General features: G+C 48.0%; 2 protein-coding genes across 9 annotated transcripts in view; one reads left to right on the top strand and one right to left on the bottom strand.

Moving 5' to 3' along the window:
• Nucleotides 1-19020, top strand: part of CYFIP1 (cytoplasmic FMR1 interacting protein 1) — a 92740-nt gene extending 73720 nt beyond the window's left edge. For both annotated transcript variants that reach the window (XM_011981493.1, XM_011981494.1), the window contains 8 exons: nucleotides 5369-5512; nucleotides 6469-6559; nucleotides 8360-8490; nucleotides 12886-12958; nucleotides 13900-13994; nucleotides 14802-15040; nucleotides 15553-15700; nucleotides 18292-19020. In XM_011981493.1, the coding sequence (XP_011836883.1) occupies nucleotides 5369-5512; nucleotides 6469-6559; nucleotides 8360-8490; nucleotides 12886-12958; nucleotides 13900-13994; nucleotides 14802-15040; nucleotides 15553-15700; nucleotides 18292-18456 (1086 nt within the window). In that variant the 3' untranslated portion in view covers nucleotides 18457-19020. The remainder of the gene's footprint in view (nucleotides 1-5368; nucleotides 5513-6468; nucleotides 6560-8359; nucleotides 8491-12885; nucleotides 12959-13899; nucleotides 13995-14801; nucleotides 15041-15552; nucleotides 15701-18291) is intronic.
• Nucleotides 19021-20530: 1510 nt separating this feature from the next.
• The window catches only part of NIPA2 (non imprinted in Prader-Willi/Angelman syndrome 2), a 42389-nt gene continuing 35098 nt past the window's right edge, over nucleotides 20531-27821 (bottom strand). For all 7 annotated transcript variants that reach the window (XM_011981492.1, XM_011981490.1, XM_011981487.1 and 4 more), the window contains 2 exons: nucleotides 26750-26910; nucleotides 20531-22201 (listed from right to left, as the gene is read on the bottom strand). In XM_011981492.1, coding sequence (XP_011836882.1) covers nucleotides 21567-22201; nucleotides 26750-26910 — 796 coding nt within the window. In that variant the 3' untranslated portion in view covers nucleotides 20531-21566. The remainder of the gene's footprint in view (nucleotides 22202-26749; nucleotides 26911-27821) is intronic.

Genomic DNA, 27821 nt, shown 5'->3' with positions numbered 1-27821 from the left:
TCTGTCCCCCAGGCTGGAGTACAGTGGTGTGATCTTGGCTCACTGAAACCTACAGTGATTCTTGCGCTTCAGCCTCCCGAGCAGCTGGGATTACAGGTGTGTGCCACCACGCCTGGCCAGTTTTTGTATTTTTAGTCGAGACAGGGTTTCATCATGTTGGCCAGACTGGTCTCGAACTCCTGACTTCAAATGATCTGCCCGCCTCAGCCTCCCAAAGTGCTGGAATTAAGGCGTAAGCCACTGCGCCTGGCCATAAACCACTGATTTTTTTTTTTTTTTGAGACGGGGTTTTGCTTTGTCACCCATGCTGGATTGCAGTGGCACAATCACAGCTCACTGAAACCTCCGCCTCCCAGGCTGGTCGTGAACTCCTGAGCTCAAGCCTTGGCCTCCCAAAGTGCTGGGAATGTAGGCGTGAACCACTGTGCCCAGCCTTAAACCAGTACTTTTCTATTAGATTATTTAGACATATACAAGTGACATTGATGTTGACCACCACCCACTCGAAAAAAGGCTGGATACTCAAAACAGATGATGTCTGAGTCTGTGTCATGTGCTTGCAGCAGACAGCCTTCGTTCCCACAAGCACCCACGCGTGCCATGTGCACTGCTTCTGCTGCCGTACGAGGCACAGTGTGCATCTGTGTGACTGTGGAATACACAGGGATCCACTCAAAAAACAGATGAGTGCTTTTTTTTATGAATAGTGAACTAGGGCTAGTATCTTGCAGGAATAAAATTAACTTAGATGAGGGACCCATTTATGCAATGTTATCTTTTTGGTTCTTGGTCATGTCACCACTTACAGCATGCCTGCTTCTCAGTAAGACACCCTTTTGAGCACATTACTAGTATTACTAGTATTCTTTCTCTCTTAAGTAAGGTTGTCCCCAGTTCACAGATGAAGGCTCAGAGTGTCATGAAAGTTAGAGGACCCAAGGCGCACGACTGGTGAGTCCGGAGCTGGCTCTGTGGTGTGACGCACCTCCTCTGCTTGTCGAACAAGGCCGGAGTCTCTGTATCAGGCATGGGCAGCAGAGTCTGTCTTGAACCGAGCTGAGTGTCTGGACGTCCAGAGTGCTTCCTCTTCTGAGCTTAAGTCTTCACAGCGCGGTGTTTGTGACGGTGCCCGTCCCCAGTAGTGCCTCCTCCCACTGCCCTGAGGAGTTAAGTCACATCTGCTGTTCGTTACCCTAGCTGTGTTGTCTGTTGGATGTGTCATCTTTGGGGTGAGTTTAGTCTACTGGGAAACCGGACACTGAGACCATGTGTTCATTGAGTGATGCCTCCTCTACCAGCCGTCATCCTGAGCCAGTCAGGGCGGGTCTGAGAATGAATTCTCTCACTTGTAGCATGAGGTCATTAGCTTTCACTAATGACTCTCGTGTTCTTCTTTTCAAACATTGAACCTGTTATCAAGCAAAAATATTACGCATAATCCCAGCACATAAAGCCCAGGGTGCTGCTCTGAGGAGAGGATGGAAGGAGGGTGTCTGGGCTGAAGATCTGTAGATGGTTTCTTCAAGGTTGCAAGGGGCTGCAGGGCTTGGGCCTGGGACAGACACTGGGTGGGGTTTCTGTCCTTCGGCGTTATCTAATCTGGTCACTGTAGTATTTTATAATCAGTTTTGGCTCTTTGTTTTGGGGGGTCTCATGACCCTCTACACATCTGATTCACTAGAAGGACTCACAGAACTCAGTCTCACAGCTGCAGTTTATTCCAGCAAAGGGTACAAAGCAGGATCAGTAACAGAAGCAGACAGATCAGGTGGAGGCTGAAGAAAGCAGGAGTGGCTGTATTAATATAAGATAAAGTCAACTTCAGAGCAAAGAATATTGCCAGGGAGATTACATAATAATAAGAGTCAAACCACCGCCAAGAAAACATCGCAGTGCTAAATGTTGATGCATCAAACAACAAGGCTTATATATTTGAAGGAAAGACTAATAGAAGTAAAAGGAAAGTGAACAATTCCACAGTTACAGTTGGGGATTTCAACACTCCTTTTAGTAACTGACAGAACAAGTAGACACAAAATCAGCAACAGTAGAAAAGAACTGAACACCACCATCGACCAACAGGATCTAACTGACATGTGTAGGATACTCTCTACCCCACAACAGCAGAATATATACATTTTTCAGATTCCCATGAAACATTCACCAAGACAGACCATATCCTGGGCCATAAAACTCACCTCAACAAAATTTAAAGAACTGAAATCCTATGGAGCGTGTTCTCGAACCACAATGAATTCAAACCAGAAACCAGTAACAAAAAGATAACAAAAAAATCTCTATATGCTTGGAAATTAGCACACTTTTAAATAATCCTTGAATCGAAGAGGAAGTCTCAAGGAAAATTAAAAAATACATCGAATTGAGTGAAATGCAAATATATCAAGATTTGTGGTATACAGTTAAAGAAGTGCTGAGAGGGAAGTTGACAGCACTGAAGACTCACAGCAGGGTCTCCTGCTGTCTGCACCTGTGTCCTCAGACAAGCTGAGGGGTGTCCTGCAGGAACCACCTCGATACGTTTGGGCTCTATGTCCCCACCCAAATATCATCCCAAATTGTAATCCCCATAACCCCCACGTGTCAAGGGAGGGACCTGGTGGGAGGTGATTGGATCGTGGCAGTGGTTCCCTCATGATGTGATAGTGAGTTCTCACGAGATCTGATGGTTTTATAAGGGGCTCTTCCCCCTTCGCTCTCTCTTCTCATTCCTGCCACCTTGTGACGAAGGTGCCTGCTTCCCCCTCACCTTCCGCCATGATGGAAGTTTTCTGAGGCCTCCCCAGCCATGTGGAGCTGTGAGTTAATTAAACCTGTTTCCTTTATAAATTACCCAGTCTCAGGTATTTCGTTATAGCAGGGTGAAAATGGACTAATACAGTACACTGGTACTGGTAGAGTGGAGCACTGCTAGACAGAGACCCGAAAATGTGGAAGTGACTTTGGAACTGGGTAACAGGCAGAGTTTGGCACAGTTTGGAGGGCTCCGAAGAAGGCAGGAAGATGTGGGAAAGTCTGGAACTTTCTAGAGACTTGTTGAATTTTTTGTTTGTTTTTTGAGACAGAGTCTCACCCTGCTGCCAGGGCTGGAGTGCAGTGGTGCAATCTTGGCTCACTGTGACCTCTGCCTCCTGAGTTCAAATAATTCTCCTGCCTCAACCTCCCGAGTAGTGGGATTACAGGCACCCACCACCATACCCAGCTAATTTTTTTGTATTTTTAGTAGAGACAGGGTTTCACCATGTTGGCCAGGCTAGTCTCAAACTCCTGACCTCATGATCCGCCTATCTCAGCCTCCCAAAGTGCTAGGATTACAGGGGTGAACCACCGCGCCCAGTCTGTTGAATGGTTTTGACCAAAATGCTAATGGTGCTATGGACAATAAAATCCAGGCTAAGGTGGCCTCGGAGTTGAGGAACTTGTTGGGAACTGGAGCAAAGGTCACTTTTACTGTACTTTAGCAAAGAGACTAGCCGCATTTTGCCCCGCCCTAGAGATCTGTGGTACATTGAACTTGAGAAAGATCTGAAATTGGAGTTTATGTTTAAAAGGGAAGCACAGTATAAAAGTTTGGAAAATTTGCAGCCTGATGATGTGATAGAAAAACCCACTTTCTGGGGAGGAATTCCAGCTGGCTGCAGAAATTTTGAATGTCAGTCACCAAGACAATGGGGAAAACGTTTTCAGGACATGTAGGAGGCAGCCCCTTCTATCACAAACCCAGAGGCCTAGGAGGGAAAAATGGCTTCCTGGGCTGGGCCCAGGGCTCGTCCTGCCCCCGCCACCCTTCCCCACTTTGCGCAGCTTCCGGACTTGGCGCCCTGCGTCTCAGTCGCTAAAAGGGGCCAACATATGGCTCAGGCTGTTGCTTCGGAGGGTGCAAGCCCCAAGCCTTGGTGGCTTCCATGTGGTGTTGGACCACCTAGATTTCAAAGGGTATGTGGAAATGCCTGAATGTCCAGGCAGAAGTTTGCTGCGGGGGTGGAGCCATCATGGAGAACCTCTGCCAGGGCAGTGAAGAAGGGAAATAGGGGGTTGGAGCCCCACACGCAGAGTCCCCACTGGAATACTGCCTAGTGGAGCTGTAAAAAGAGGGCCATCCTCCAGTCAGCTTGCATTGTGTACCTGGAAAAGCCACGGACAATGCCAGCCTGTGAAAACAGCCAGGAGGGGGACTGTACCCCGCAAAGCCACAGGGTGGAGCTGCCCAGGACCGTGGGAGCCCACCTCTCGCATCAGTGTGACCTGGACGTGAGACACGGAATCAAAGCAGGTTATTTCAAAGCTTTAAGATTTAATGGCTGCCCCGCTGGACTTTGGACTTGCATGGGGCCTGTAGCCCCTTTGTTTTGACCAATTTCTCCAGTGCCTATACCCCTATTGTATCTAGGAAGTAATTAACTTTTTTTTTTATTACACAGGCTCATAGGTGGAAGGGACTTAACTTGTCTCAGATGAGACTTTGGACTTGGATTTTTGAGTTAATGCTGGAATGAGTTAAGACTTTGGGAGACTGTGGGGAAGGCATGATTGTATTTTGAAATGTGAGGACCCGTGAGATTTGGGAGGGGCCAGAGGCAGAATGATAAGGTTTGGCTGTGTCCCCACCCAAATCTCATCTCCAGTTGTAATCCCCATTATCCTCACATGTCAAGGGCGGGACCTGGTGGGAGCTGATTGGCTCATGGGGGCAGTTTTCCGCCTGCTGTTCTTGTGATAGTGAGTGAGTTCTCACCAGATCTGATGGTTTTATAAGGGGCGTCACCTTTTGTTCTCTCATCTATCTCCTGCCTTCTTGTGAAGAAGGTGCTTGTTCCCCCTTTACCTTCTGCATAACTAAGTTTCCTTAGGCCTCCCCGCCATGTGGAACTGTGAGTCAGTTAAACCTGCTTTTTTTAAAAATAAATTATGCAGTCTTGGGTATTTCTCTATAGCATTGTGAAAATGGACTAATACACACCCTAACTACCTTCCTCACCCTCCTACCCCACAGGGGTCTCTCTCCCAGCTCCAGGGGTGCCCTGTGCATCCTGAGAAGGCAGCTCCCCCGGCCCTTCAGGGTCCGACCTTGGGCATCCTGCTGGGAGACTGGGAGGCAGGGGGGCTCCAAATTGGCAGTTCAACAAATGTTGCAACACATGGTTTTGTTTTCTTTTTCTATTTTAGCAGGTTCTTTTTGGTGGCAGGCTGAGTGGGTTTTATAATTGTACCAGTTAAGGGCAGTAGATTTTACAAGTCAGCAGACTCGGACCCCTTCACCTGAGCCTGTGTGTTGAGTGATCTTCTCATGCAATTCTTCATCTGCACGTGTGCAGAGACCATGCTGAGGGCTCTGTGCCCTGTTTTCCAGGCTTTGAACTTGGCCTACTCCAGCATTTACGGCAGCTACCGGAACTTCGTGGGACCTCCACACTTTCAAGTCATCTGCCGGCTCCTCGGCTACCAGGGTATCGCCGTGGTCATGGAGGAGCTGCTGAAGGTCGTCAAGAGCCTGGTGAGTGTTCCCTGGACACGCTTCCTTCTCACAGCCTGAATTCCCTGGGGCCCCCAAGCCAGAGGGTCTCCTCTGCCTGGACTGGGATTCTCCAACAGCTGGATTCATTCAGTTACTTGAATGAATTACTTGAATGAATCATTGAATTACTATTCCATTCAAACACTTCTGACCATATATAGTTTGACACCTCCCTCATCTTTTCAAACTTAAAAGAATGGGTCCAGGTTATTTTAACTGATACACCGAGTTTTTATTTGTATGTATAGAGATGGGGTCTTGCTGTGTTGCCCAGGCTGGCCTTGAACTCCTGGGCTCCAGAGATCTGCCCATCTTGGCCTCCGAAAGTGCTGGAATTACAGGTGTGAGCCACCTTGGTCAGCCTGGATTTAGTTTTCTATACATAACTAACTTTTTATACTTTTTCATCCTTTTTATTATTTTAACAATCTTCTGTGACTGAGACCACGTAAGAGTTTGGTCACTTGGCACAGCCGTTACCCCGTGACCCAAACAGGTCCTTCCAGAACCCGCTGGGGACTCTGTGCCAAAACATGTGGCAGCTTGGAGGGTGTCAGGATTGCGGACCTCACCACAGCCGGGCTTGGGGCAGCACCAGGAGCACAGATGGCGTCCTGGGGGACCCTGGAGCTGGCAGTGCTCACCGTGCTGGGGGCACCCCTGTAGGAGACACCTGGCGACAAAGCTGTCCCCTCGCTGTGGCCCCGCTTTCCTCTCGAAAGGGGAGTCCAGTTCAGAACGTGAATTCAGTCACGGGAAGCCACCTGGTGGTGGTTGCTCTCTCCAGGGCTGGTTTCGTTCCCCTGCCAGGTGATCCTGCAGCCTCCTCGTTACCAAGCTCTTTCCTAACAGACTTGCTTCAGGGCGTGCGCTGGCCACAGGCATTAGCAGAGCGCAGTGGCGTGACTGACGCAGCCTGTCTCGTCCCCCCGCAGCTGCAAGGCACAATCCTGCAGTACGTGAAGACGCTGATGGAGGTGATGCCTAAAATCTGCCGCCTGCCGCGGCACGAGTACGGCTCTCCCGGTGAGTGTGGGCACCTCTGGGCGTGTGCAGCTCACAGCGCTGTCCGTGGAGAGGTCAGAAAGGAATTCAAGTCAGAAGTTCTTGGGAAGGATTAGATTTGCCATGTGGGAGTAGACAGACAAATGCACCTTACAACCAGGAAGAGGTGTGTTGGGTCACCGTCTGCAGGCGAGGAAGCTGAGGGGCCTGGGAGGTCAGCCTGCAAGAGTTGAGACAACAGATCCCTGAACACCACGCTCCTCCGTGCCCCTACGAAAGAACCGCCGGCCTGATGAGGCGAGAGAGCCGACTGCCGGGTCCTGCTGCCCTGCTGGGCTTGTAGGGGCTTGAGGCTCAGACACAGGCCCACCAAGGTGGTGCAAGGCCTGCCCCTGCCCCCATCCATCTGCAGGTTCAGCTCCGGGGCCCTCAGGCAGGTGTGCTCTTAGGGACAGGCCGCAGGACTTGCTGTGGGCTGGTTTGGGGCTATGCAGTTAAATAGCTTTAGTGATCTCAAAAAGCATTGTCTCATAAAACAGTGACCTTTGTCACGTAACAAAAGTGCTTTTAGCCTCTTACCGGGCAGAGTTTTCTTGAAAGCTGGACAGCTGAACAGTAGCCTTGTGTGGTAAAGTGACTGGAGCCTGCACGTGGGTGACGGACAAGGCACTGTCCTGATGGGCAGTCAGTCAGCGTGGCTGAGATATTGAACACGTGCCCGGGACTTTTTGCTTTTTGGCACCTCCCCAGGGCAGTTGCTGGTGTTTGAGGAGACGATAAGGTCCCCCTCAGCCACCATGGGGAAGTAGCCGTCGGCACGGCCCTGGCTCAAGAGAATCTGATTTCAGTTTATTGTCAGAAAGTAGATGAGGAACGCTGGGATGATGCAACCAATCCTTATGTCGTGACTAGAGATGGAAATTTCAGGTGTTGAGGGGGGAGCCGTTTCCCAGGGTGGCACAGGGAAACCTTGTCAGGGATGACACAGGCGCAGGAGTGTCCCTGCCCCCACCGAGTGGGGCTGAGTCCCCACAGCGGTGCCAAGAGCTGGGAGGGGCGGGCGCAGGGGCTGCAGCTGTAAGGCAGGCGGGGCCGTGTCGGGCTGCTGGTCCTTGGGGAAGGGGCAGTCGGGCAAGACATGCTGGGACAAGAGTTCACGGTCTGCTGAGCCTCCTGCTTGGCTCTTCCCAGGGTAGTTTCGGCCCCTCCTGATGCCACATTCATCGTGCAGTCAGCTGCCGGTTTCTGTCTGGGCTGGAGTCGAAGCTATAGATTGGCTGGGGGAACGTTGGCCTTCTGTCCCATATTTGCACCTTGCGTCTTTTTGTGCCTTATTCCGTGGTCCGGGATGCCGCTGAGATGCCTGCCTTGCTCCAGAGCCGGCATGGTGTTCGGCCTCCCGTTGGGTGCGCTGCAGGCTTCCTAGATGCCCTTTCTCAGATGAGGTGCGGCCCCTTCCATGCCTGTGAAGAGACATTGCATTTTGTCAAATACCTTGTCCGCCCCCACTGGGGATGATGGTGCAGTCTTTATTCTTGTCACGTGGTGACATTTCTATCGTCAGAGCGTTCCCTACAGATACGGGGTTGAGTGGAAAAGAGGCCTCAGCCGAGGCCCAGCGCCACATGGTGTGTGGAGAACGTGCCCAGGTGGTGAACAAACTACCACCGCAGGGAAGATGCTGGGGATGGGACGTGGTGGCCATCCTTATAGCCGGGCTCGGTGGCGGTGTCAGAATGGCAGGTACTCCCGGCTGTGGACCCCGGCTGCTGGGGCCCGGCCCCTCCAGTCCCCCAGCCCCACCTCCCTCCTGCGCCGTAGGCATCCTGGAGTTCTTCCACCACCAGCTGAAGGACATCGTGGAGTACGCAGAGCTGAAGACGGTGTGCTTCCAGAACCTGCGGGAGGTGGGGAACGCCGTCCTCTTCTGCCTGCTGATCGAGCAGAGCCTGGTGAGCCCCCGCCCGGCCCGGCCTCCCCCACCGCCCATGGGGGGGGCTTTCTTTTGTGGGTTCTTCAGTGGGGGTGTGGCAGCAGCAGTGAGGTAAACCTTTTTTTTCGTGACTATTGAGACTTCAGTTTGAATTTGTTCCCTTCAACTGAAAAACAAAAATGTACTGTAGTTCATTGTCTCAAGAATGTTTTTCTGTGTTAACATCATAAAACTTTTATTATGCGATGTTTTCAACACCTAAAGGAACTTATTTGGTGTGCCTGTAAGGTATAAAGAGCACTGCTGCCCAGGAGGGTCTCTGCATGCCTGAGGCTGCTGAGCAGTTGAAGTGTGGCTCAGTGTGACTGAGGAGCTGAGTGCTAAATGTTATTGAATTATAACTGATTTAAATCTAAATGGCTACACGTGCCCCACGGTGGACAGCACGAGAGGCCAGCCTGAAAGGGGAGCCCCTGGGAGCCCACCCCCTCTTAGGACGTGGCACAGTGGACGCTCATGTTTTCGACTGGCCGCCTTTTGTGTGCCATGTGGCTGTCCCTCTGTCCTGTGCATCACAGCAGCTCAGTTGATAACCTCCTGGACCGGGAAAGCCAGTGGGAAATGGGATCTCACGTGGCCCTCTCCTGCCTTCCCTCGTCACTAACGAGGCGGGCAGCTCTGTTCGTTGCGTCGTCTTGTTTCTTTTCCTGTTAAATGCCCCGCTGGGTTCTTCTGCCTACTTTTCTACAGCTCGTCTGTGCAGATCCTTTATGTGATGCACATGTTGTAAATCTCCCATTTGTGGCTTTACCTTTTCACTCTGGTGGTGGTGATTTTTGATAAAATGCTCTTAATTTGGATGTAGCCCTTTTTTTAATGATTAGCACTTTCCGTATCCTTTTTTTTTTTTTTTTAAGACGTTTTCCCTGTCTTGGGGTCATGAAAACATTCCTTTACATTCTCATCTACGGATTTTAAGCTTTGCCTTCTGCATGCAAGTTTGCAGTCCTTCTGGTCTTTGTGTATAATGCGAGAGGCAGAGGAAGCTTCTTTCTCTCTCTATGGAGGCCCGGCTGTCCCTCCTCTAGTGGCGGAAGGGCTCCTCCTCCCATTGCTGACTAGTGGTGTCCCCTGCCGTCTGCCAGCTTTTCATGGGGACACCGGCCTGTCTGCATCCCGCCGGTGCAGGCGTCCGTCTCCCGCCGGTGCAGGCGTCCGTCTCTGGCATCACAGCATGTCTTGCTCATCACTGCCCTAACATGACTCTGGATTCCCGATGTGGCACGTTTCCTACCTTGCTGCTCCTCTTCAGCATGTTCCCTCCTCGGGGCTCTTTGTGCTGCCCTGTTTTGGGATTGGTTTGCCACATGCCCTGGCAAAGCGTTTGGCTTGTGCATGGGAGCGGCACTGCATCTGCAGAGCTGCCTGGGGAGGCCTTTCCTATGTTGTTTCCCAAAGTGGTCTCTTGTGTTCAGGTCTCTGGTAGCTTTGCAAAGGCAGAGTTGTGTTTAGGAAGAACAGGGATAGGGTGGCCTGTACACAGCTCAGGGCATTGCTGTCAGACTGCCAGGGCTCTGGGGACGGAGCCTCTGGACCAGCCGCCTCACACCAGCCTGTACGGTGAAAGAGAATGTGTTGGCTCACATGTCAGGGGAGTCCCAGGTCAGGCATGACATACCTGGGAGCTGACAGCCTCCATCAGACCTGCATCTTCAGCTCCCCCGATCCCTGCACTCCTAGGCAGACCCGTTCCAGGTGGTTTCAAAGAGGGACTGTAGCAGCCCCAGGCCTTCATTGTCCCGGCCACCCACAGGCTCGGCGGGGACCCCAAGTAGCATCCCCTCCCATGCTCCGCTCCCCACTGTGTGAGGGGCACAAGATGGAGAACCCACCAGCGTCTCAGGCCAGCAAGGAGCCAGTGTCCAGGGTGGCCTTGCTTTAAGGATATGTTCCTCAAATAATTGTGAATTGTTAAAAGCCAGACATGTTAGGAAGCATCTCTTTAACTATAATCTCTCGTTATGAATTTTAAATATTGAATGTGGGAATATTCCATTCATAGGCGACTTTTCCTGAACTTACAGCATAAGGCTGTATCTTAGTCCGTTCTGCTATCTTAGTCTGCTTAGTCCGTTTTGTGTTGCTTTAGCAGTGCCTGAGACTGAGTAATTTCTAAAGAAAAGGAGTTTATTTGGCTCATGACTCTGGAGGCTGGGAAGTCCGAGATCAGGTAGCCCATGTGTCAGGGTCGCAGGCTGCTTCAGCTCCTGGAGGCACAGAAGGGGATGTGGGCGTCGCAGAGAGAACAAACATGAGAGGCAGCCTTGCTTACAACAACTGCTCTCGCAGGAACTCATCCATTCCCACAAAAACTAATCCAGTTGTGGGAGAACTGACCCAGTCTTGTAAGAAATCCATCACCTCTCCAGCAGACCACCTTCCAACACTGCTACATTGGCAATTACATTTCACCATGAGTTTTGGCAGGGACAAACCACATCCAAACCATGGCCTCTGTGTATGGCCAAGCCTGAGGATGCCTGTCTGGTCACTGGCCTCAGGTGGGGGAGGTGAGACCCGAGCTTTCCGAATGGGAGGCAGCCGTGTGGAATCGATTTAGAGTGTCAGGGACCCCTTAGGGCTGCTTTCTCTTCTCTCCAGCTGCCCTTTTTGGAAATAAGATAAAATGTCAAAAGCTTTTCTTTACATCAACATTTCTTTTTTTTTTTTTTTTAAGATTGGAGTTTCGTTGTCGTTGCTTAGGCTGGAGTGCAGTGGCACAATCTTGACTCACCGCAACCTCTACCTCCTGGGTTCAAGTGATTCTCCTCCCTTAGTCTCCCGAGTAGCTGGGATTACAGTCATGCGCCACCACGGGCCGGCTAATTTTGTATTTTTAGTAGAGACAGAGTTTCTTCATGTTGATCAGGCTGGTGATCTGCCCGCCTCACAGAGTGGCCGTGAGTTGGTAATTGTAGTGGGTGATGGGGGTTGGGTGTAAAGGAAACAGAGTGGCCGTGAGTTGGTAATTGTAGTGGGTGATGGGGGTTGGGTGTAGAGGAAACAGAGTGGCCGTGAGTTGGTAACTCCCAACCTTAGGTGATCCGCCCGCCTCGGCCTCCCAAAGTGCTGGGATTACAGGCATGAGCCACCGCGCCCGGCCTGACATTCTTTACATACACAAACTCTTGTGGTTCTGCATTTATGTCTATCCCAGGACTCATGGACATAAATAATTATAGAACCACAAGAGTTTGAAGCAGGCAGGATGCAATTTCCTGGGACAATCTCTAAGCTTAAAGGCACCGTTTCTGTGCATTGCCATGGCAACAGTTGGCCCTCTGTTGGCTTCTGGATGGAGTGCGAAGCTGCATTAGAAACTTAGGGAAAGAGAAGCGGAACAGATGGCGTCTGGCCGGCGTCTGGCACTGGATTGACGTTGATGAGTACGGAAAAGTCTGCTTTTCTTCCTCTTGGTCTTAGTTTTGCCATCGCCTCTGGGAGTTCCTCAGAAGTTAAAATCTCATTGTCAGTATTTCTTGATTTTCCAATAGCTGTTTCTTTGTTTAATCATTTCTTTTACTCCTGTGGAGCTTTAAGATTTCAGCATGGCTGTAGGGTAGGAGGCACTGAAGGCCCCACCATCTTCTGCCTGCTCCGTGGGGTGGTGAACGCACTGTGGTCTCAAGAGGCCCTTCCTGCTGGCCTGAGAGCCCTCACCTCTAAAGATGAACAGCAGTTGCTCTATTTTTGACCATCTTTGGGTTCATGGTGGATTTGGGGGGTTCTGCTGTCCTCATGATCCTGGCGGTACATTTTCTCTCTATATATGCGTTATTCTGCAGAATGGACCTTGTGTGGTTTTTATTACCCTGTAAAGGAGTTTGTGACCTGAGAGTAGGCTCAACGTGATGGCCCAGAACTTTGCTTTGGGCTCTGTGGGGAAGGAGTGGATGTGGACAGCAGGACGGGCCTCCCCTACTCCTTCCATCTCCCGTGTTGTTCTGTCAGTGTGATGGGATCTTGTCATAAACTGTGGTTCTGAAGAGTCTGCTGGCAAATTAGCAGGGAAGGATGGGGCGAGAGCTATTAGACTGGTAAATCCGGAAAACAGAGCACACATTCAACATTGGGTCTTACGTGTGTCTACATCTACATTAATTAAATGTAACTAAAATTAAAATTCAGTTCCTCAAGTGCGCAAGCCACATTCCAAGTACTTAATAGGCATGCATGGCTGGCGGCTGCCAGAATGGACAGGACAGACGTAAGCATTTCCATCGTCCTAGAGAAATCTCTTGACAGGCTACTTAACTTTATGCTAAAAAGCAAAGAGGTTCTTTGTTTTCAGCACCAGATCTCTCTCTGTGGCAAGATACCCTTCCTAGCGTGACCTTCTTTTTCTCTGTTCCAGTCTTTAGAAGAAGTGTGTGACTTGCTGCACGCGGCTCCCTTCCAGAACATCTTGCCGCGAGTCCATGTGAAAGGTGAGCCTGCTGACCCCACCAGGGAGTCCAGACTGCCCTCTGTCGGGATGGTGCCCTCTCTGCAGCCGGAGAGCCTAACGGCCAGTGCAGATTGTAGGTTTGGTGCCTGTTCAGTCATACCCAGGGGTAATGAGGGGTGTACAGAACCTAGTTAAATAAGATTGAGAAATAGAGCTGCAATGGTATGATGTCTTAGAATTGCTTCCAAATATTAATAGCATGGGAGCAGGGGAGTTGGATGTAGAGGAAACAGAGTGGCTGTGAGTTGGTAATTGTAGTGGGTGATGGGGTTGGGTGTAGAGGAAACAGAGTGGCCGTGAGTTGGTAACTGTAGTGGGTGATGGGGTTGGGTGTAGAGGAAACAGAGTGGCCGTGAGTTGGTAATTGTAGTGGGTGATGGGGTTGGGTGTAGAGGAAACAGAGTGGCCGTGAGTTGGTAACTGTAGTGGGTGATGGGGTTGGATGTAGAGGAAACAGAGTGGCCGTGAGTTGGTAACTGTAGTGGGTGATGGGGTTGGATGTAGAGGAAACAGAGTGGCCGTGAGTTGGTAACTGTAGTGGGTGATGGGGTTGGGTGTAGAGGAAACAGAGTGGCCGTGAGTTGGTAACTGTAGTGGGTGATGGGGTTGGGTGTAGAGGAAACAGAGTGGCCGTGAGTTGGTAACTGTAGTGGGTGATGGGCACAGAGGCTCATTGTGCTGTTTTCTGCTTTCAGTTACATTTGGAATGTTCAATAAATGAAAAGTGAATATTGAGCAAAAAATCGGTCCAGCTAGTTTGAATTAAAACATTAAATGAGCCAGTTCTGTAAAATAATTTCCAAAGAGAATCTGTATCCATATTAACTTAAAAATCTTTTGTTTTTTGAACAAATGTAAACCTTTGCAATGACTGTTTCGTACAAAGGAGCAGAATAAAGTAAAGTGTTTTTTCTACTGCAGAGGGGGAGAGGCTTGATGCCAAAATGAAAAGACTGGAATCCAAGTATGCCCCGCTGCATCTTGTCCCGCTGATCGAAAGACTGGGGACCCCTCAGGTAACGTGTGCCATGATGGCGGAGGCTGTTGCAAGCTGGGCATCCATGCCAGGCCAGGTGGCCCGGTTGGGAGCCAGACTGGAAGGCATCGTGAAGTCCGGTAGCTGCGCGGCCGCTCAGGCCTCAGTGTTGCAAGTGGGGCGCGTGCCTGGACTGCTTCCCGGGGTGGTGGGGGGTTCAGATGAGCTAACGCCTGGAAAGGGCTTAGCACATCAGCTGGCACGTAAGACTTACACAGAAGACGTCACTTTCACTGTCCAGCCCTTCGTGAAGAAGGCTTTCCCACAGGTGTTATTAGGCCACGAGGCCAGGTGTCAGGGTAGAGTTCTACAGCGATCCAGCTGCGTATGCCAAGTCAGGGCTTCTCAGCCATTTTGGACCAGGTAACTCGATGGTGGGGACTTGGGCCTCCTCTGCATTGCAGGCTGTTTGGCGGCATCCCTGGCTTCCACACTAGAGGCCAGTAGACCCACCCCCTCCACCCAAAACATTTTCCCAAGGCTGGGTGCCGTGGTTCATTCCTGTCTTCCCAGCACTTTGGGAGGCCAAGACAGGAGTTCAAGACCAGCCTGGGCAATGTGGCGAACTCCGTCTCTACAGAAAGTACAAATATTATCCAGGCATGGTGGCATACGCCTGGTCGCCTGAGCCAGGGAAGTCAAGGCTGTAGTGAGCTGTGGTTGTGCCACTGCGCTCCAACCTAGGCAGCAGAGCAAGACCCTGTCTCAAAAGAAAAAAGACATAGAGGATATGGAGTAGCTGGATGCCTGGAGGCCCACAGCCTTCCGCCGCTTGTCCTTTCTGCAGCAAATTGCCATCGCGAGGGAGGGGGACCTGCTGACAAAGGAGCGCCTCTGCTGTGGCCTGTCCATGTTTGAGGTCATCCTGACACGGATCCGGAGCTTTCTGGATGACCCCATCTGGCGCGGGCCTCTGCCCAGCAATGGGGTCATGCATGTTGACGAGTGTGTGGAGTTTCACAGACTGTGGAGTGCCATGCAGTTTGTCTACTGCATTCCTGTGGGGACACACGAGTTCACAGTCGAGTAAGTGTGTGCTCAGAGCAGGACAGAGCCCCAGGGGAGGGGAGGGGCTTAGGGCAGGGTCCAGGTGTTAGGCTAACAAGCGGCCAGCCATGCTCAGGAAGTGGACCAGAAACTCACTGAGCTGCTTTTAAGCCTCCTATAGTGGGAATTCTTACTTGATGCCAAGGAGCTGGCTCAGGACTTTAGTATTCAGGGAGTCTCTGAGCCCACGGCAATTGTATGCACGTGGACATTCATTTTTCTAGGTGGGAGGTCTGTAAAGTCATTCATCACAGAGGGGATATGATCTAAAAAGGGTTAGGAAGCAGCACACCAGAAGAGCCCAAAAAAGGCGTCTACCAAAACCAGGGAACAGCCACCTGCTGCCCGGCATTCTCCTCCTGGCTGTGGAAGGTGACTGTGGCACAGTCAGTCAGTCATGCAGATGGCTTGTCACTGACATCTGGAGACAGACTCAGAAAAGACTCCGTAACGGATCACTCACCTCCCATTGTTTCTGCTGCTTGTTCTAGGCAGTGCTTCGGTGATGGGCTACACTGGGCCGGCTGTATGATCATCGTACTTCTTGGGCAGCAGCGGCGTTTTGCTGTGCTGGATTTCTGCTACCATCTCCTTAAAGTCCAGAAACATGATGGCAAAGATGAGATTATTAAAAATGTGGTATGTGGATGAAAATCTCCCACCATCTGTGGACCTTTTGCAAAAGCGTACTTTCTCTGTGTTGTAAGTTCTCGTTCCTGGGAATGTTTTTCATCCTAGTACATAAGGTGCCACCAACAGAAACTTCCTTTTCGTTCCCAAAATGAATCGAAATATAATTGGCCAGTAAAGCAGTGTTCCATTTTCCTTCTCAAGGTACTTAGATTTACTTCCAGTCTTACAGAATCTGCATTGTCAGAATATTGGCAACTATTCCAGTCTTCGGGCACCCTAGAAGTCAAAGTGTGCTTTCTTGGCCTTTTGTCTTTGTCGCTTTATGGATTCCTCATAGTTGAATTCTGGAAAATACTCAGCCATTATCTTTTGAAATATTTTAGCCTCCCTTCCATTCTCCCTGTTCTTGCCATTCACGACTTCAGTTAGACATATGTTAGACCTTCTCATTCTATTCTCCACATCCCTCTGTTGTATTATTATTATTATTATTATTTTTGAGACAGAGTTTCACTCTTGTTGCCCAGGCTAGAGTGCAATGGCACGATCTCGGCTCACTGCAACCTCCACCTCCTGGGTTCAAGCAATTCTCCTGCCTCAACCTCCTGAGTAGCTGGGATTACAGGTGCCCACCACTATGCCCGGCTAATTTTTGTATTTTTAGTAGAGACAGGGTTTCACCATGTTGGCCAAGCTGATCTCAAACTCCTGACATGAAGTGATCCGCCCACCTCCCAAAGTGCTGGGATTACAGGTGTGAGCCACTGCGCCCACCCCTGTTGTATTAGTTTTCTATTGCTTCCATAACAACAAATCACCACAGGCTTGGCAGTTTAAACACCACTGATTATCTCACAGTTCTCTAAGTCAGATGCCTGGGTTCAGCCAGGCCCAGCTGGGTCCTCTGCTCAATCTCATGAAGCCAGTGTCCGAGGTGCTGTGTTCAGCCTGGAGGCCTTCAGGCTTATGCACAGTTGGCTGAATTACTCCTTGGCAGCTCTAGGACTGGGTCCCCCTTCCTTCTCATGCTTTCCAAGTGACCCCCTCCAGCAATGGTGGGTTGGGCAGTCTCAGCCTCTCGTCTTCTGCCACGTCTCTCCTGCCCCCAGCCAGAGAACATTGCCTGATCATGATTATATTGAGCCCACTGGACAACCCCAGATACTCTCCCTGTCCTGTCCTACAGTCCACAGTCTTAGCCACACCTGCCTAGGCCACGTGGGGTGGAGGCAATGCAGTCACAGGCTCCAGGTCATGGGCCTCTCTCAGGGGCCATTCTACCTCCAACTCCTCCATTTCCGGGGCTCCCAGAGCTGTATCCAGAGTACTGTCTTCACGTGTCTTAGTTAACTCGTTTACTTCAGCTCTAATGTGCTGAGCTTTTACTCTGAAAAAATTATTAGTTCACTTTTTGAAGTTCAGTTAGGTTCTTCTTCAAATCTTCTTGGTAACTGAGTTTGTCTTAACTGAATTTTTTCCATCTCTTATTTCTTTATCCAGTTCATATATTCTATATTCTGCATGTTTTCCTTCTAGTATCTGAAGGTCTTGGAGGTATTTAAAACTTTGCTGTTTCCTTGTGTATTGGGTTATTTGGGAGTCTTTATTTAATTGGACTTAATTTAGATGGCTTTCCCTCCAAGATGTGCATTTGCATCTGCCCATCTCTAGGGGCTGCTGGCAACTGAGGGCCACTTTAGCCGAATTGGAGGTTCCTGGCTTTTTTGGGGTCTCTGGTGTGGTCCCACTTGCTTATGCCTGGGCCGCTCCTCACCCCACTGCTGCTGTTGGCATGTGCCCCCGAGGAGGCCCTGGCTTCCCCCTTACCACCTGCATAGGCAGAACCAGAAATGCTTTTCAAAGTTTTTTGTTTGCGTGTACGTACGTTCTTTATTCCTGTTGTAGTAGGAGGGTCTGTCAGAGTACCCCATCACAGTATTATTTCCAGGCTGGAAGTCTAAAGCCTGTTAGTTGATTGACCTTTCTCCACTGACCACATCATCTTCATCTGGACATCCCCAGTTTTGAGCAGACAGTAGGTTCTTAATTGCTGATGTGGAAGGAACAGGCCTATCAGTTGTGCACATGAATGAATCTACAGCAGCAAGAAGCCAACAGAGGGATTCTAAATTCAAAATATATTCATCCATCCAACCGTTGCATTAAAGATATGGTATGTGACTGGGAGAGCTGGCTCATACCTGTAATCCCAACAGTTTGGGAGGCTGAGGCAGAGGAGGATTGCTTGAGCTCAGGAGTTCAAGACCATCCTGGACAACATAGTAAGACCTTGTCCCTACAAAAATAATTTTAAAAATTAGCTGTGTGTGGTGGTGCACGCCTGTGGTCCCAGCTGCTCAGGAGGCTGAGGTGGGAGGATCTCTTGAGGCTACAGTAAGCCATGATCATGCCACTGCACTCCAGCCTGGACGTCACAGTGAGACCCTATCTTAAAAAAAAAACAAAAAGAACACTATGTGTGTCAATTCCATTTGCTACTATTTTTCTGAGAAAATATAAGAATCCTGACATTTTGAAACACGAAGAATGAATGTTCAAGTGTTAATAGTAAAACATCTCAATTTTCATGGTTGTAGCCTTTGAAGAAGATGGTGGAGAGAATTCGCAAGTTCCAGATTCTCAATGACGAGATCATCACCATCCTGGATAAGTACCTGAAGTCGGGCGACGGGGAGGGCACACCAGTGGAGCATGTGCGCTGCTTCCAGCCGCCCATCCACCAGTCCCTCGCCAGCAGCTGAGGGCACGCGCTGCACTCCGTAACTCAACGTGGCATGCCTTTCTCTCCGTCAGCTATTGAGTGAGATTTTTAGGGACTATTTTTCAGTATCTCTGTACCTGTTAAAGGGGGTGCTTTTCAATCTAAAAGCTTAATTTTATAAAATTATTTTTCTAGACTAAATTGTATATGCTTTTGGTAATTAGGAACTCTGAGAATACTGGCTGCTGATTGTTGCCATCACGTTCTTACAAAATTGTTTTTCTATGGGATGTTCTGGCAGCTCTCTCTCAAAATGCTGCTGTGTTCGTTCATTCACTCATTCCATAAGAAACTTAATACCAGCAAATGTATTAAATCCCTTGCCAGTTACCATTAACTCTAACTATTTAGCTTTTGTTTAGGGATCTTTCTGATGGCCTTTTATGAGCAGTCTTAGTTCTAAGTCATTGTTCCCATCCCTTTTTTGTGTCAGTGTTTCAGAAAATAGTGAACTTGATTCCTCTGCTTCCACTAAATCCAGTTGTGACAAAATCTAACGTGAGATCAGATCGAAAGGTTATAGAAATAAAACTAATGAGATCTATTTGCGTTTGTTTACTTACTATAATCCTGTGCTGCTTGACTTGGCAAGGAACTCCGATTACCCTGAGCTCACATAGCAGGCCAGCTCGGATGTAGGTCACCTCCAGGGCAGAGGTGGGATGGGACCGTGACACCATCTCATACACCACTCACCTCACCAGCACAGGTTTAGTTTTATATTTAGGGTTCTGCAGATAAATAAGGTGTAAAATGGCCGTGGTGGCTGCTCCAGTCTGGATATGAAGAGGCTACTCAGTGCCTCTCTGTTACCTGTGCCTGTGACCTGGCGGAGGCCAGCAGTGTGGGAGGAGGAGATCAGCCAGGCCCAGTGAGTGCTGCACGAAGGGGCTTGGAGCCTTGAGTCCAGCCTTCAGCTGCCCCTGATCCACAGGGTTTGCATGGCTGGAGCTGGTCCACACCATCTGTCAGAATGAAAAACAATCGGTCTAGACTACCAGTAGAGCCATGAACATGTTTGAGAAACTGAATCCATATTTTAAAGTATTAAGGCAATGAGGTTCTGAAAATCCTAACTGAATGGAGAAAAATGTTATGCCTGTTTATTGTAAATGAGTATTACAGATAATCACAAAAGTCCAGCATGATGAACTCAACTCACTTTATGTTGTAGCCTGGCAGGCATTTTACGTTATTTGGAGTATTGCAACCTTCATCAATTTTAAAATTTTCTATGGCTGCCAAGTTGCCATAAAAAGCGGGCCTCGCCTACTTTTCCGTCGGCCTTTGGAAACTGTCCAGAAGCATATGATGCACGGCACAGAAAAGTAGTAAGTGTATGAACCATCCTGTTGTACTGCCAAACTCAAGTGACATGAAGCTTAACAGAACTATTCTTTCTTTATAAAAAGTTCCCTAAAAGTGCTTTTGGTAATGTGAATTAATAACCCTGGGGCCAGCATTCTGCTGCAGATTTAGAGGTGGTAGCTGTGCTCATCTTAGAAACTAGAGAATAGGATAAAAAAGTACTGTAATTTAATTACCAAGTTTTGTAAGGCTTAATTTTATGCCAGATATAAAATGTAATACTTGAGGTATAAGACAATCTCAAGTGCTATAAAACGTTAAATAAGAATTTATTAACCTGTGCATGTTCAATGAGGTCTCTCTCCTCACGCGGGAGAAAACCGGTTCTTATGTCCGAAGCACAGATGTGGGCACAGTGTATAAACAGATACAGTACATCTGCAGCATTAAATGACATGGGAGGAGGCAGTTAGGAAAAAAAAAATCTAAAACAGCTCCTTAGAAGGCCAATAATACAGCTGGGAAAAAGGGAGTTTCCATGCAGCCAGTGGTGAGCTGCATGGGATACCAGCACCTGGCCTGGGAGGCTCTCGGGGGCGATGGCTTGCACTGGCGCACCACTGAGTCACCTCCAGGCAGGAGCCACAGGCTGGAACAGGCAAACACTTTCTTCCCATCACCCAGGTGGAAATTAATTCTGCCAATACTTTTTTTTTTTAAAGACCAATGGTTATGAGTGGGGATAGGTTCATCAGACCTTTTTTATCATTCTACCTTTTCTGCATATGTTTGCAATTTTCCATCAACTTCTTCATAAACCTAGAAACCAAAATATGTAGTAGCCCAAAGGAGCTCTTAAGCAAAGTACTTGGTACAAAGAGACTATATGTTATAAACATTTTAAGTTTGTTCTAAGCATTCAGACTTAGAAAAGAACTTCATTTCAACTTTTTATTATAACATGAGCTAAATTTAAGAAATAACCCTAGTCTTCTATTTCCCAGAGCTGTTCAAAGTCCAAATGACAATATAACTCATTATGAAAATATACTGAAAAGTACAAGAGCTGATGTAAAATGGTAATCAAGGTTCCAGGCATCATGGGATTAGGAGAACTGAAGAACAAACCCAGCCAGGCTGCAGCAGCAGGCAGGATGCGCTGGCTCGATGAGGTGCTAATAAGGCCGTCGAATGCACACAGGAAGCCGGATTCACGGTGATCATCTCAACCTGAGAATCCTTCCTTGGGGTGATTTCCGCCCTTTTTTTTATTTTGTAAGTTTCCTTCATTCAGTAACTTAGTTTTCCCTTATTTCAAAAAATAAAACCAATCATCAAACAGGAACCACTTTTATAGGTAAGGTAAATCACAGGATAATGTATTGGGATAACTGTTCTTTTTTAAAATAAAAAAGCCTTATATGTTCAGGGATTGATGGAGTGGGGATGACAAATGCACATTTCAGACTTCCATCACGAATGAAAAAATAAAGCATTTTTATAGACTTAAAACTGTCATTAGTGCATTCAGATTTTGGAGAAGGAATGAAAATGTAAAATAATTCTACAACAATACAATATTAATAGAAATCGTCATGTGCTGAGGTCATTTTAGTGAGCTACCATTGTTTAAATAGAAGTACTTTCTTGGTCCTAATTAGTGAAATCTTTAAAAAGATTGCCTTTAAAGAACATTATTTGAGGACAATGTTTTTTTAGACACATTCTGATACTCAAATTCACTTCATAACAATCACAGATTAACCTTTAATGACACCTTTCTTAAAAAGCTGTCAGATTTCCATTTCTTCGGGAGACATTTTCACCAGTGTGTTGTTCGATTCCACAGGTTAAGCTTTCTTCATTATTATTAAGAACTTCATACATATTAGAGAGATTGCCATTCACCGCTTTCTCGTCTTTTCGAAAAGATACAGGCAGACTTGCTAGACTAAAGCTGACGTCTTTAAAGGCATGCAACAAGAATATCCCCACAATGATTGTAAAGAAGCCGCTCAAAGTACCAATGACATCGTCACCGGGCATATCTTGCCACTCCTTAAAAAGAATAGCTGAACAAGTTAAAACTGATGTTGTAAAGAATACATAATATATTGGAGTCACAATGGAAGTGTTGAATATATCCAGGGCCCTATTTAGGTAATTAATCTGTGTGCTCACGCAGACGATGAGGCTCAGCAGCAGAACCCAAGCCAGGGGATGCCGCAGCACAGGCTTTCCAGCAAACAGCTCCTTGAGAGCAATGCCCAGGCCCTTCACACAGGACACTGAAAAGGCGCCGATCACAGAGCAGATTGTTATGTACACAAGAATGTTTGTCTGTCCATGGCGAGGACCCACCGCGAAGATTAGTATCAAGGCCACAATGACCACAAGGGTTGCAAAGACCACAAAACCTAGAGGAGGCAAAGAAAAGTGACATGAGTCAAATGGTTGGCTGTTTGTAAACACAGAATGCAAAACAAAATGTAATAAACTCTCCAGGGAGAAAAGGTATGGCCTGGAAATAAAAAATCAGCTTTATTTTGCTGCCCAAGCAGAAGCGCAACCACAAAAATTTACTTAGATGGACACGCCGGAAGATGAATGTGAGCTTCACATTCATAAACTCTCACACCCCCAACATTGTTGCAGCAGCATTTTATGCCAACTTCAGGCAAGAGGGACAGTGGGATCAGAACAGAGACAGAAACTAGGGAGGAGAAATCATGAGGTGGCCTTGAATGTTCAACAATTTATAGATGCTTTAAAAACAAAATAAAAACAAAACAAAACAAGAGTTCATCATCAAGTTTTCTCTAAAAGGGGTAAACTTTTTTTTTTAATTTGCGGACAACTGCTGGAGTAACCAGCAAGTCAACTGGAGAACCTGAAAGATACTATTGGGGTTCTGGTTGAATATGGAGAATTAAAGCCAGCATGAAAATTGCCAATAACTGTGTATCACTGTGGGCTAGGCATTTTTCTCAGCAGTTTGCACTCAACTACCCTGTGTCACCGATACTACCATTTGCATCCTCGAATGAGGGAACTGAGGCCTAGGTAAGTCACATGAATTTATTCTTCCTTCCTCAAATTCCACGAATAAAATACACAGTAATAGGATTTTTAAAGGCACAAATACACAAAATTAAGAACAAAAGGCCAGGTGCAGTGGCTCATGCCTGTAATCCCAGCACTTTGGGAGGCTGAGGATGGTGGATCACCCAAGGTCAGGAGTTCGACACCAGCCTGGCCAACATGGCGAAACCCCAACTCTACTGAAAATACAAAAATTAGCTAGGCGTGGTGGCAGGTGCCTGTCATCCCAGCTACTTGGGAGGCTGAGACAGGAGAATCGCTCAAACCTGGAAGGTGGAGGTTGAAATGAGCCAAGACCACACCACTGCACTCCAGCCTGGGCGACAGAGAGACTGTCTCAAAAAAAAGAGAGGACTGAAGATAACAATCCTTCTAAGTCAGAAAGCAAAGGCTAATAACTGGTACACAGATCCAAGAAAGCTGAATCCTACACACCCACTGTGATCAAAGATTAAAAAGCAATTCAGTTTGCAGCACAGAGTGCCCAAAAGGTACCAAGTGCCTCTGAAGTGGGGTAAAGGCAAGACTGAAAGTGAAGCCTGGCTGAAAAGTCCGTTCAAGCAGCAAGGGGACTCCTGCCCAGTTCTGGGAGACTGTCCCTCCTGTGCCACAGAGTTCTGGGAAGCTGAGGTAAACCATGCCTCCAGGTGTTAACCCTTCCCCACAATCAACTCCCAGGATGCCCACAGCCAGCCATGAAACAGGAAGCTTTTTTGCTGGAGATCTGACCAGCCCAACTTTGACATAAAAGGAGACATCAGGCCGGGCGCGGTGGCTCACACCTGTAATCCCAGCACTTTGGGAGGCCGAGGCAGGCAGATCACAAGGTCAGGAGATCGAGACCATCCTGGTTAACACAGTGAAACCCCGTCTCTACTAAAAATACAAAAAAATTAGCCGGGCGTGGTGGCGGCACCTGTAGTCCCAGCTACTTGGGAGGCTGAGGCAGGAGAATGGCGGGAACCCGGGGGGCGGAGCTTGCAGTGAGCCGAGATCGCGCCGCTGTACTCCAGCCTGGGCGACAGAGCAAGGCTCCGTCTCAAAAAAAAAAAGCCAAAGACCACCAGGAGAGAAGCCAAAACAAACAGAAAAGGGCAAAGTCTGTTTCTCCCATGTAGACAGAGGAAAACTTCAAAATAACCGTCCCCCAAAAAACAAGAAAATTATTAATATCCTCAGAAAAACAAGAAAAACTATTATTAATATCCTCAGAGAAACAACGAAACAGACTAACCTGGCACCCCAAATACCTACAAACAATGAATCTACAACAACAAAAAGACCCCAAACAAACAAGAAAGATTTATTTGAGGGAATCAAAGAACCATCAAAGTAGCCAGGACTTAAGGGGCCAAAATTCAGAGAAAAGAAAAATCAGCCCAGCACTCACCTCTGCCTTCTCCTTTGGGGCAACTACTAATGCAAGGGGTGAGATGGCATCAAGGCCAATCAACACCGGCCTAAGCTTAAGGGGACTAGGTAAAAACAAGTTGGATTTTGGGGCTGCCTAAGCATCTGGAACTGAATGGACCAAGACCCAGAAAGGAGGGAACTATAGAGCAGTGAGCCCAAATGTCTGCATTTCCCCTTATGGTGCTTTCTGGCACACAAGCTGCACAGCCAAGGTCAGAGAAGCCAAATGGAAAGCCTGGCCAGGAGGCCACAGGACTAAGCAGGGATTTCAGCGTCTCAGGGTACTGAGGAGCAGACCCTGGAGCTCTCAGTTTCTCACAGCTGGCGGGGCCCAAACCAGTATCTGAAGCTATCAGCTGAGAGCCAAAGGGCTATGAACAAGAATAAAGGTAAACTGAGCCAGGTGCGGTGGCTCGTGCCTGTAATCCCAGCCCTTTGGGAGGCCGGGGCAGATGGATCACTTGAGCCCAGGAGCTCAAGACCAGACTGGCCAACCTGACAAAACCCTGTCTCTACCAAAAAAGACACAAAAATTAGGCCAGGCATAGTGGCACATGCCTGCCATTGCAACTACTTGGGAGGTTGAAGCAGGAGAATCACCTGAACCCGGAAGGCAGAGGTTGCAATGAGCTGAGATTGTACCACTGCTGTCTCTTATACACATCTAGATGTGTATAAGAGACAGACAAAAATTAGCTAGGCATGGTGGCGGGCACCTGTAATCCCAACTACTTGGGAGGCTGAGGCAGGAGAATCACTTGAACCCAGGAGGGAGGCAGAGGTTGCAGTGAGGCAGCGGTTAGTTAGCAGTGAGCCGAGATCACGCCATTGCACTCCAGCCTGAGAGACAGAGCAAAACTCTGTCTCAAAAACAAAAAAAGAGACCCATCAGGCAGGGTGCAGTGGCTCACGCCTGTAATCCCAACACTTTGGGAGGCTAACATGGGCGGATAACTTGTGGCCAGGAGTTCAAGACCAACCTGGCCAACATGGTAAAACCTTGTTTCTATCAAACAAACAAAAAAAATTAGCCAGGCATGGTGGCACACGCCTGTAGTCCCAGCTACTTGGGAGGCTGAGGTGGGAGAATCACTTGAGCTAGGGAGGAAGAAGTTGCAGTTAGCCGAGATCACACCACTGCATTCCAGCCTGGGCAACACAGCAAGACCCTGTCTCAAAATAAAATGAACCATCAGGCACCCAGCACAATGGACAAAAATGGACCCATCTCTGGGCATGTCAGTGGGAAATTTCAGACACTGTGGGGAAAGAGAACATCCTACATGCTTCCAAAAACAAAAAATTGGTCGCATATAAAAGATAACGGATAAACTGTTCAATTTCTCAACAGCGACATCAGAAATGAGAAGACAAAGGTGGTCACAATAGGTTAAAAACATTTTGAGATAAACAAGGTATCAAAAAATCTCATCTCTTCACGCCCTTTCTTGTCTCCTCTAGAGTGGCACCACCAGAATGAAGGAGCAAACACCCAGGATTCTGGAAATAAGGGATCTAAGAAAAAGCAAACTGAGGGAATCCCCAGGATGCTGCTGAAGGGAAATGCAGATAACTGCTGTGCTGGCAGCCTGGAGACACCCGCCTAGATTGAGGTCACACAGAAGGCACTGAGAGAAATTTCCAAAACAGATCAAACCAAGAACACCTCTGTTTGAAATTACTGACAGCAGAATAGTCAGCTGGGGGAGAGTTTCATGGTACAGTGATCAATTCAAAACAAACTACACAAACAAGATAATTATTACTTCTGGAAAAACAAATCATACAGGAAAGGAACAACCACCATAATAAAGGCTAAGATGAGAATAAAAGTTATGTATCAATGATAAGGTAAATAAATAAGCTCAATAAAACTATACAGGTGCAGTAAATAAAAGGTAAAACAGATAATGCCTAAAGCTAAGGAAGTAAGTAGTAGCAACAATATAAGCATGCTATTTGCAAAGAGTTGAAGAACAGTAGAAACACAGACTTGTGATTGACAGGAGGGAGAAGGGAACACAACGACTATTTGTTCTTCTACCACATGGAACAATTTCTCTCTCCTTAGGTGCTCATTAAATTTTGATTAACGTAAAAACTAAGGCAGGCGCAGTGGCTCACGCCTGTAATCCCAGCACTTTGGGAGGCTGAGGCGGGCGGATCACAAGGTCAGGAGATCGAGACCATCCTGGCTAACACGGTGAAACCCCGTCTCTACTTAAAATACAAAAAAACATTTGCTGGGAGTGGTGGCGGCGCCTGTAGTCCCAGCTACTCGGGAGGCTGACGCAGGAGAATGGCGCGAACCTGGGAGGCGGAGCTTGCAGTGAGCCGAGATCGTGCCACTGCACTCTAGCCCGGGTGGCAGAGCGAGACTCTGTCTCAAAAAAATAAAAACCTAAGTTAAAAAGTAAAATACAGTAAGACTAATGAGACTTTTTTCTTACCTGGATCACCCAGCTTGTGAGACATTTCATTTAAAGTCTCAATCTCCTCTTCCTTTGGAGCATGAATGACCATAACTGTAGATCCTAGAATACTTAGCAAACACCCGATTTTCCCATGAAGATTAAGTCTTTCATTTAGAAAGTATGAAGAAAGAATGGCACTAAAATGGGGAGGAAAAAAATTGGAGAACTTTAAAATAATCAGCTACTTTTCTTTTTCAAATATCAGTAAAACTCATAATTTAAATCACTGAACTCAAATTGTAACACTGAGCTTATGAAGATTCTGGTTTTGCCAAGAAAAAAAAATGTACATTTCATCATAAAATGTAAACACTTCGGCCGGGCACGGTGGCTCAAGCCTGTAATCCCAGCACTTTGGGAGGCTGAGACGGGCGGATCACGAGGTCAGGAAATCGAGACCATCCTGGCTAACACAGCGAAACCCCGTCTCTACTAAAAAATACAAAAAATTAGCCGGGTGACGTGGCGGGCGCCTGTGGTCCCAGCTACTCGGGAGGCTGAGGCAGGAGAATGGCGTGAACCCGGGAGGCGGGGCTTGCAGTAAGCTGAGATCTGGCCACTGCACTCCAGCCTGGGCGACAGAGAGAGACTCCGTCTCAAAAAAAACAAAAAAAGTAAACGTTTCTAGGGAATCATCTGCTTCATCATACACTACACTGGTATACTTCCCATCTTTCCACTGCAAGAAGTCAATATGAAATTTAAAGAACGAATTTGTATAAATGTATATCCTAATTACGAACCTATATCCAGACCAGGCACGGTGCCTCACGCCTGTAATCCCAGCACTTTTGGAGGCCGAGGCGTGCGGATCACAAGGTCAGGAGATTGAGAGCATCCTGGCTAACACGGTGAAACCCCATCTCTACTAAAAATACAAAACATTAGCCAGGTGTGGTGGCGGCGCCTGTAATCCCAGCCACTCGGGAGGCTGAGGCAGGAGAATGGCCTGAACCCGGGAGGTGGAGCTTGCAGTGAGCCCAGATTGCACCACTGCACTCCAGCCTGGGCGACACAGCGAGACTCTGTCTCAAAAAAAAAAAAAAAA

Source organism: Mandrillus leucophaeus, unplaced genomic scaffold (genome assembly GCF_000951045.1).
Source record: "Mandrillus leucophaeus isolate KB7577 unplaced genomic scaffold, Mleu.le_1.0 Scaffold227, whole genome shotgun sequence".
Taxonomy (NCBI): Eukaryota; Metazoa; Chordata; class Mammalia; order Primates; family Cercopithecidae; genus Mandrillus; species Mandrillus leucophaeus.
Note: the sequence above shows the minus strand (reverse complement) of the source record. Positions and strands in the feature narration are given on the sequence as shown.